Source organism: Pimephales promelas, chromosome 7 (genome assembly GCF_988280905.1).
Source record: "Pimephales promelas chromosome 7, fPimPro1.hap1.1, whole genome shotgun sequence".
NCBI classification, from domain to species: Eukaryota; Metazoa; Chordata; class Actinopteri; order Cypriniformes; family Leuciscidae; genus Pimephales; species Pimephales promelas.
In genome coordinates, this window is record NC_142775.1 from 29,421,305 (window position 1) to 29,431,827 (window position 10,523).

Consider the following 10,523-nt stretch of genomic DNA (forward strand, 5'->3'; position numbering starts at 1 on the left):
TGTTTAAAGTGGATTGAGATTACTTTATTGCTCATTTAGTGGGATATGGGTTTTTCCTAACATGGTTGCGCATCAAACATTTTCCTTTCAACAACTTCACATTACAAGAAAGCTGCCCACTCATTTCCTTACTCACATAGCCTACGTGCTTCTTGGCTGGGACACCTTAAACAAGAAGTAAAAACTCAATCACATTTTTTAAATAATATCCCACAATATGATTCATTTCACAATAATTAATCTCTAGTGTGTTAAATGTTGCCATCTTCCCTCATTAATTAATCAACTTATTGCACTACCACAAGAGACAAATACAGTATGATGTTTGTGGGTGATGTTGATCACCTACCCACATACTTCCTGTGTTTTCTCACTCCAGTAAAAACAAACTGAAGAGACTCGGCCACCAACACATTGTCAAACTGAAGTGGAACGTTAACATGCCTGACAGGTTTACTTTGCTCACTCTCAGCTTTTCTCTGATCCTTCACAATGGTAAGAGGCTAACCTTTCTCATTACTGTTCGGTTTACATTCATATCAAACTTGCTGAAAGAAATACCAATATTTTGGACTTAAATTCCAAAATGCTTGGTTATGGAACATGTATTACTTGGGCAATGCTGGTTTCTTTTTGGCACAGTGCCAATTATTGTGGGTAAAGCACCACTAAAACCATCATGAAAGTAGACAATATACTGGTATCCAGCAATAAGTTCGTTTTAACTGGCCTTTTTTTTGGGTAATTTAAGCTTGTCATATTAGTTTAATTCAACAGGTGTAATGTATGTTCAGTTTGTTTCTATTTGCCTATGTTTTCTGCTAAGCGTTCACTTGTTTGTTCCAATAGTTGCTGATTTCACCTGTTGTTTAATTGGTATTCTCATTAATTAATCCCCATGTATTTAAAGGGATAGTTCACAAAAAAAAAAAAAAGTGAGTCAATTTACTCACCCTCAAGTTTTTTCAAACCTGTATGAATTTCATCCTTCTGCTGAACACAAAAGATGGCATTTTGAAGAAGCAGTTGATGGACCCCATTGACTTCCATAGTATGGAAAAAAGTACTATGAAAGTCAATGGGCTCCATCAACCTATTTTGTTTTTTAAAATATATTATTTGTGTTCAGCAGAAGAATGAAATTCACTCAGGTTTGGAGCAACTTGAGGGTGAGTAAATGATGACAAAATGTTGATTTTTTGGGACTATTCCTTTAAGCCCTTAGTTCTCCTTAGTTCTTTGTCATGTATCGTTTATGGAAGTGTTGTTATACTCCATGAATTTTTGTGTTCTCACTCTTGTTTTCTTTTATAATAAAGTGTTTCTTTTGGATTATACGTCATTGTGCGATTCGTACAGCCACATCCCACATAGCAAACAGACTTGGCCCAAATGTGGCCTCATCATGGCACTGCTGGCGTGTTGCCGGCAATGGCATGCATCATGTCAGCCAACTGTGGGCCAAGTGTGGCAATGATGGCACTGCGTGCATGACGGCAGACAACTTCTGGGCCGATTGTGGATGGGAGGTGTGTGGCCCACATCTTGTCAGCCAACTGTGGGCCAAGTGTGGCAAAGATGGCAGTGCATGACGGCAGACAACTTTTGGGCCGATTGTGGATGGGAGGTATGTGGCCCAGATCAGTGTAGCGATTGTGGGCCATATTCTGTGTAGCTACTGGACAATAAGCCTGCTACTATATTTTCAAGGCAAGATTATACCCCACCCCGACCCCTCTGAAAAAGGTGTTAAGATTTTAATAATAAATAATTATAATATAAATTGACTTAAATGAGTCAGTGAAAAAATATATGTCCAATTGTTTAAAAAATGATTAATAATGAATAAATATAGTATTTATAGTTTTCAGCAATGTTTATGCTGTATCATTAAAAAATATACATTTACTAACATGATAAGTATTAGACCTATGATTTTTTTAAGTAGGCCTATTAAACCTATTATTTATTTGAATTTGTTTTTTTATAAATGTGTAATAAAATAAAAAATAAAAATCCACATCCAAGTCTAAGTTTTCCATACTTTTTATTTTAAGCACCACAAAATCATGTTAAAAATGTAATATCTGGATTTTTTTTCGAAATAACAGTTTATTTAAAACAGCAGTCAACTATTGTTTTATTTCGGCGCGATCTCCATGGTAACAGCAGCTTTTCTGGTTGGTTCACGTGATGCGTCTTTTGAAATTTCTCCCGCTGAAGATTGAAGAAGAAGACGACATCTCAGACAACCGCTGTACGGGTAAGTGAAGTTCACTCTCTTTTTGGCGCTTTTTTAATACCTGATTTCAAACTCGGATGCCACTTTTTTCTTTATTGAAGTGAACTTTTGCCTGGTAGCTGATTCAGTTGCCCCTGAACATGAGAATGCCTATACAGACGCGAACGGGGTGCGATCATGTGCGATAGACCGGCCCTGCGAAATGTCCTCGGCGAGGCGTGGTGCTTCATGTGTGCGAAACAATGTAATGTTTATGCTTTTAAAATTATAGGAAGATCACAGCAAATCCAGCAACCGCAATTGACTTATAAAGCTGAAAGTGATTCAGTGGTTGTATAATTGTATGATATCTAAATCTAATCGTGGCTTGTTTCACATGAAAAGTACATGTTTTTTTATTTGTGATCACAGACTGCTTATTTATTTTTGCTTGTCATGTATTGCTAGTCATTTCAGTATGCTATATTCGTAGGCGATTGAGAGAAAATAATAATACTGTACTATTAAAATATCTACATTGAATGAATGAAATTGATCACATAATTTTTATTTTTTGTCTAAAACAATAGTTCTCAACCTGGGTAATGTTTAGAGGTTAATTTAAATGCAATAAACAATTGGCAACTTTTCAATTTGCTAACCATTGACGCATGGCAATGTTTTTCTTCCAACATATTGGGCATTATAAGGAATGAACGACTCTATAAAGTTGTCTTTTTCCCCTCCTTTCATATTGTTTAATTATTGATGATATGTACTGTAAGTTGCTCCCCCATTCCTGTCTGTTTGTTTGAGTGGATGTTATTTTATTTCAAAAGACTGTAAGGAGTTGAAACTCTGGCCTAAGGCACTCACTTTCCATGATCTAACAAGATGATTAATACAAATGAGTTTTAGAGCTACATTAGTATCCTATATTGGTAAATCTGGAATAGTTGATGCATTTTCAATGTTATTATTATTTTTTTTTTTTACAGGACTGGTTGGGCCAGAAAACTTGACAGACTGTTGGTATGGCTGGTAATTGGAGTTACAATGAGAGGAGCAATGTGAGAAGAAGGGCTTTTACAGGTTGTAATAAGATGTTACACTTGGAATGTACAAAATAAAATAGCCTTCACACTGTTACACAATTCTAGGTGTAATATTTATTTGTGGTATTATTGTTAAATAAAATTTAAATTGAATAAAATATAGAATTTTTCTGTGACTTATTTGTTCACATGGTTTGGGTAAGGTTAGGCTGGGATATGGTTCAGTTTGGGGGTTTGAAAAGGTGGTATTAAAACGGTTAGCTTAGAATTGGTACCAATAATAAAACCAGTTTTGGCCCAGTTCAGGGCTAGTTATGGGTGATTTACTGGCTGAGATTCGGGCCAGTTATGGCCCATGTGTGACCCTTGTATTTAATCCAGTTCTGGGCCACTTCAGCGCCGTCATTCTTTGCGGTACTTGGGCCGAGGATTGAGTTCACATGGTTTGGGTAAGATTAGGCTGGGTTATGGCTCAGTTTTGGGGTTTCTGGTTAAAGGGTGGTGTCGATATGGTTAACGTATGGCTGAGAATTGGTACCAATAATAAAACCTGTTTTGGCCCAGTTCAGGGCCAGTTAAGGGTGATTAACTGGCTGAGATTCGGGCCAGTTATGGCCCATGTGTGACCCTTGTCTATAATCCAGTTCTGGGCCACCTCAGCGCCGTCATTCTTTGCGGTACTTGGGCCGAGGATTGGGTTCATATGGTTTGGGTAAGATTAGGCTGGGTTATGGCTCAGTTTTGGGGTTTCTGGTTAAAGAGTGGTGTCGATATGGTTAACTTATGGCTGAGAATTGGTACAAATAATAAAACCTGTTTTGGCCCAGTTCAGGGCCAGTTAAGGGAGATTAACTGGCTGAGATTCGGGCCAGTTATGGCCCATGTGTGACCCTTGTCTATAATCCAGTTCTGGGCCACTTCAGTACCGTCATTCTTTGCGGTATTTGGGCCGAGGGAAAAGTGATTGTGTGGGCCGGAGCTGGGCCAGAAAAATTTTGCTATGTGGGATTGTGTGATAACAGGAAAATATAGGTGTATTGAAATAAAATTTCCATTACACTTGCTTGGCAGTCAGGACTTTTACATAACCAAATTTGGCCAATGTTCTGGTTTCATGAGATCTGAAAAGAACAGCTGTCGTTTGCCTGTTTTCATTTCGAATCATGTAAAGACCTTATTCTAAATATCCACCATAGCTGAATATTAATTTATACCAGCACAATGAAGCAAATTTTGGGTTATATTATATTTGAAATGTGTGCAGGTTGTCACATTGTTGTATCCAATTGAAATGACATGAATGAGAAATGAGTATTTTTTTAATAAGAGAATAGCGGCAAAATAATGTGCATGTAAATTGGTTATGCTTGAATATTCCCAAAATGTAAATTGATTTTAATTGAAAAATTGTGTGCAAAAGCGGTCAACATCAAATAGTTTTCTCAAAGTAAAAAACATTTGAATTATGAATGAATGAATGAATTAAATATCTTATTTTTTTTATTTTAGTTTCTTCTAGTTGTAAAGTGAGTCAACCTCTCAACCAAACGCTCAATGACGATGGCTCAGTCAGTGTCACGTGCATGTTTTATGGAGATGACAAGTTTGGACTGGAGGCCAAGCTGATAATGAACGATAAAATCGTTTGTGAGATTGTTGCCAAGGACCAAGAACAAGGCAACTGTAAATGGCAGCACAATAAAAACACATTCACGTTCACCTTGAAGAATCCTGGGGACCTACACAAAAATGAATTTTCCTGTAAGATAACCAAAATATTTCCATTACCAATCCAAAGTTTCGAAGGGCCGAAAACAAGGCTTTTCCGAGGTAAATTCACCCTATTTGAACACAGTACAGTTATGTATTTATACTCAGAAATTGTATATTTAACTGGATATACAAATGTAATTTTTCACAAACAACCATTAAATAAATGATTTTTATTTTAAGGTCACAATGACCCTCCATCAAACTGCTGCTGTTCATGCTATAACAACACAGAGAACCAGAAACACACAGTTGGAGACAAGCCCTCACCCTCAAACAATAACCTTCTAATCGGTGGTCTGGTCATAGTGGTGGCGATTCTCTGTCTCTACAGCCTTATTCTCACCGCATTCTTCATGAGATTGAGGGTAAACTTACACACTTTTTATTTTATGTTTGTACTTGTGTTGTTTTATTAGTGTCTTTACTAATGAATATCTTGTTTCAGTGTCTGTTTACATACCTTGTTACATTAATTTATTTAAACTAGAAGGAGAGGCTGTGCTATATTATGAATATAGTACATAATGCGTTCACACTATTTTTTAATTACCGAAATTTCGAGATGACAACACGACATTCTACTCTGAGCACGTCCTCAAGTCAAGTCAAGTCAAATTTTATTTCTATAGCACATTTAAAAACAACAGAGTTGCGCCAAAGTGCTGTACAATATCACAATATGCAATTTTAAAAGCATTGAAATAGACCAGGCAAAAGACAGTTTTGCAGCGAAAGCGTGGGACAGTTAAAAGAAGCTGATTACACAATCTAAGATTTCTTTGGGCAGTGTACATAGTCAGTAAACTACATATACTGTATATGTTGGTGCAGCACCGGGTAGCGCTTTGTACACCAAAACTGCAATTTTAAAATCAATTCTGAACTTAACTGGGAGCCAGTGTAAAATTTCTAGGACAGGAGAGATGTGATCTCTCTTTTTTGTACCAGTCAGAAGTCTCGCTGCAGCATTTTGAACAACTTGCAGGCGATTGATTGTAGATTGAGGCAGACCACGGTACAGGGAATTACAGTAGTCCAGTCGTGATGTAATGAAGGCATGGATTACAGTCTCTAAATCTCTTTGGCACAAGAACTGTTTTACTTTTGCGATATATCTCAATTGAAAGAAACTGCTTTTTACCACTGAGGAGCTAGGTGGGCCTAAAATCAGAATTTTGCTCTTACTTTTATTTAATTGTAAGAAATTGTTTGCCATCCAGCATTTGATCTCATCAAAACAGTCACACAGGGTTTCCAGGGGATAAGACATGTCGTTTTTTTTCCTGGTAGATAAAACTGTTTATCGTCAGCGTAACAGTGGTAGGATATTCTATATTTCTCAAATATGGCCCCCAGTGGCAGCATATATAGTGAAAAAAGAAGCGGGCTTAAAATGGACCCTTGGGGCACACCACAGACTAGGGGAACAGATGCAGAAGTAAATTTACCCATATTTACTTTGAAGGTTCTGTCTTTGAGATACGAGGCCAACCACTGTAAGGCCGCACCATGAATCCCCACCACTTTTTCCAACCGATGCAACAGTATACTATGGTCGATAGTATCAAAAACGGCACTTAAATCTAGTAGGACAAGCACTGCATGCGATCCGGTGTCAAGGATTTGCAAAAGGTCATTACTGACCTTCAACAAGGCAGTTTCTGTACTGTGCATAGATCTAAAACCAGACTGAAAAGTATCTGAAATGTTAAATGTGCCGAGATAAGTATTCAACTTGTCATGCACGACTCTCTCTAGAAGTTTAGAAATAAAAGGCAACTTTGATATAGGTCTAAAATTATTGAGGAGAGATGGATCTAAATGAGGGGGATGTTTCACTAGCATCGCCTAAATGAATCTGCAGTGGTCAGGTGGTATGGCCATGTGGTACAAGTATGAGCTCTGAGAAAATTCCCACATTACAAGTTGTAATTACAATTACAATTCTTGTAATTATGGTTATATTGACATGCCGTGAAGGACTACATTCACAATACAGCAAACCCACAAGAGCCGGTAATACTTTTCAATAAGGTTTTATTTGTTAACATCAGGTAATGTATTAACTAACATCAACTAACCGTGGCAATACATTTGGGTTACACTTTATTTTAAGGTTTATTTTTTACATGGTGATTGTAAATTAATATCAATAAACTACATGCACTAACTGTAGGTTTAGGATTAGGGTTTGGTGGGTTGGTTGCATGCATGCAATTATGCATAACTTATAGTTATTACTATAGTAACTACATATGTAACTACACATGTAATGCATAGCAACATATGTAACAATGACACCCTAGCCCTATAGTAAGTACATGTAGTTGCTTAATATTACTACTTGTTCCTCAGTACAGTACAGTGTAATTACACTGTAACAATGACACCTTAAAATAAAGTTTAACCATAAAGTACCTACTTTTGTTACTGTATTTTGTTAAACATAAGTCAATAAAAATCCAGCTGTTTATTGTTGTTCATGTTGCTTCACAGTGCATTGGCTATTAAAATTGTATGTTTATGTTAAGTAATGAGATCTTATTGTAAAGTGTTACCGAAGACTCTAAGAGCCTTACACTTTTAAAAATAAAGGTTCCTTATTGGCATCGATGGTTCCATAAAGAACCTTCAACATCCATGAACGATTTCAAAAGGTTCTTAATTCACCTTATTTTTTACATAAGAGGGGGCACGGCCATTTGTAAATATAATGTTTCTGGCTTATCATCCGGTTGAGTTATTTTTAGCTGTACAAAACAGCTTGTTATACTGATTGATAGCACAAATGTATTTATTACCATATTATTGTAATGTATTATCACATAGCACAATTACTTTGACCATTTACTGCACTTTGTTATTCTTCATTCAAATAATGGCTAATGAATCAGAAGTCTCAAAAATTCAAAGAAAACCCTCATTGCAAAATTAGGCAGACCATGGAAAAAGGTTCATTAGCCTAGATTTTTAAAACATTCTTCACACTAAGAATTTTTTTTTTTTTTCAAAATGTTTTTTGTTTTATGGCAATACTGCAAAACCCCCTTTAGAAATATTTATTAAGAAAATGAACAAATTTAAGCTATATTATACTTTTTTATTAAAGAAATGGTATCCTTTCACTAGTACTTTGTCCTGTTTCGCATCTTCTGCCTTCTGTTGTTATACCTGTGTTTTTGTTTTGTCCTTCGTGTGCAGGCACCACTTAAGATTTAATAAAGCTGTCAAATGAGTACATTTTTAAAATCAATTTCAATTCTTTGAGATAAAAACGAATTAAATCGTAATGCAATTGCACAATTGCAATGCAATACAGGTATAAAATACTTGTTATTCTAACCTTAATACATTTGTGCTGTTTTTTGTCTTCCTCTCCAGGTTGCAAAGCCTGAGTCTTCTGACATTCTGACCTATGTGCCAATGCAGGTAAGGGCTTCTTCTGCCATGCCAACACTATACAGTATGTGACGGTGTGCCAGTAATGCACAGCAGTTTGGCGCAACTTCAACTACAAATGATTTTACTATGTTTCAGAGGAATATAAAACGCCGTGATCCAGGTGACACAGAATATGTGGACATGCGTGAAGTGCAGAAACGGGGAGGATCCCACAGAGATATGAACCACAACTCTCATATGATGACTGCCTGAACCCATAGTGGAATCAGTGCTGCTGAGCTCACGCTTTAACTGCTCTCGGACTCACCGCTGGATTGAACACAATTAAGCTACACTAAAGAAAATCGTAGGACAAAACGATTGCCTTTTTATACTCAACAAAACAGACTTTCCTAAATGCCTGAATCTGCATATTGCTGCAGCGCCCCATTCAACCGCTCCCATTACACTGTCTTGTTCTCTGTTGCAGACGGTTTCATCTGCTGGCTAGTAAAACCTCATGCTGAATTGTAGCTATGCCAAGCAAAAGGTATATGAAGTACTGTATAAAGTTTCTAGCTTAGGCATTTTTATTATTATTTTGATCCCATGGACCAATAATCAATGATATTATCAGTTTGCAAGAAAATGCTGATTTTTTCTTTTTTTTCAAAATGATTTAAGGAGACCATTACTTTTAAATATGTACAGAGATTATATTGAAAGATGAATTAAATTTGATGAATATTTGGTGATGTAAATTAAGAAAATTAAAGGAAGATGAGTGCTTATACAGTTTCTAGATGTGCATTGATTAGCTCTATTTAGGAAGGAAATGACTGCTGTGCCAATATTAACACAATGTCATTCAAATTCTGTCAGGACCACTATCGTCAAATATGATACGGTTCTGTTTTGGGCAAGAACTCCCGGCGCATCCGTGCAGCCTAGCATGGATAAGAGGAGAGCAGCAATAACCCCTCTTAGGTTAAACAGAACAGAACCAACATGAATGTATTGCAGATATCATTCATTCAAGATTTTAAAATACAACATCATTCGAGAATTTATTTTGATTCAAAGGGGAATCAAATGCCAAATGCTGACTGGGCGAGAGGAGGAGCTGGGGTTTGGCTACTGAGAAACATGATAACTGCTGATAATAGTGAAGGAGCTTATATGATTGCTGTGGCGTTGTATTCCTAGGTAGACGTGAGAGTCAGCTGATGAGAGTTTGACAAACGTGACCTCCCAGAACTGATGCTATGTTTAATTTGTACTGTACTTTAAAAAAATTGTGTTTACTCTTCAAATGACAACAATTTGTTTCAAACTATAAAGGGATATTCACCCAAAAATCTACATTTTGTCATCATTTACTCACCCTCAAGTTGTTCAAAACCTGTATGAGTTTTGTTCTTCTGTAGAAAACACAATATATATAGAAGAATGTCGGTAATCAAACAGTTGACAGCATCCATTGAAGTCAATGAGCATATTAATGTCAATGGCTAACGTCAACTGTCTGGTTACCAACAATATCTTATTTTGTGTTCAACTCATTCAGGTTTGGAACAACATGAGGATGAGTAAATGATGACAACATTTTCCTTTTTGGGTGAACAGTACCTTTAAAAGACAGAAACTAACAACTACCCACAAATAGACACATCCAAAGTCACAATATGAGCATGTCTAGTCATAACTCCTAAACGTGAGAGAAAAACAGATAGCATGCCTCTGAACCAACATACAGTCTTTAATGTAAAAATAGACAAAGACTGTATTGACAATACTAACTAAATTTGGCAGTACCATGAAACATTTGACACTCTGTGGAACAAACTCAGTATTACCCGTAAAAAAGACAATAACATTTTTGCCTACGCCACTTTCGCATCTGACTCTGCATAATTTCCGCATCACGCAGAAGCTATGGACCAAGCAAGTTTGTTGACACAAATTAACAACATCATTCAACCTCAAACCACATCCACTCTTTTCATGTAAACACACATATCTTTCGATCTGCTCTTTCTATTCATTTTTGAGGACTGAGGATGCATTTAAATAATAACAATAAATAATAACAA

At 36.5% G+C, this 10,523-nt stretch overlaps 1 protein-coding gene across 1 annotated transcript; it reads left to right on the forward strand.

The window, feature by feature from the left end:
• The first annotated feature begins 385 nt into the window (after positions 1–385).
• LOC120487336 (uncharacterized) lies at positions 386–9,221 on the forward strand. Its single transcript, XM_039683648.2, has 5 exons — positions 386–495; positions 4,786–5,106; positions 5,230–5,414; positions 8,431–8,478; positions 8,587–9,221. Exons 1-5 carry the CDS (start codon positions 441–443, stop codon positions 8,701–8,703), a joined length of 726 nt encoding a protein of 241 aa, XP_039539582.2. The 5' UTR covers positions 386–440; the 3' UTR covers positions 8,704–9,221.
• Positions 9,222–10,523: the final 1,302 nt, after the last annotated feature.

Coding starts and splice junctions, on each gene's coding strand:
- LOC120487336 (XM_039683648.2), top strand. CDS start 441: ATGCCTGACAGGTTTACTTTGCTCACTCTCAGCTTTTCTCTGATCCTT. Junction 5,107..5,229: donor GAAAACAAGGCTTTTCCGAG/GTAAATTCACCC, acceptor TTTTATTTTAAG/GTCACAATGACCCTCCATCA. Junction 5,415..8,430: donor CATTCTTCATGAGATTGAGG/GTAAACTTACAC, acceptor CTTCCTCTCCAG/GTTGCAAAGCCTGAGTCTTC.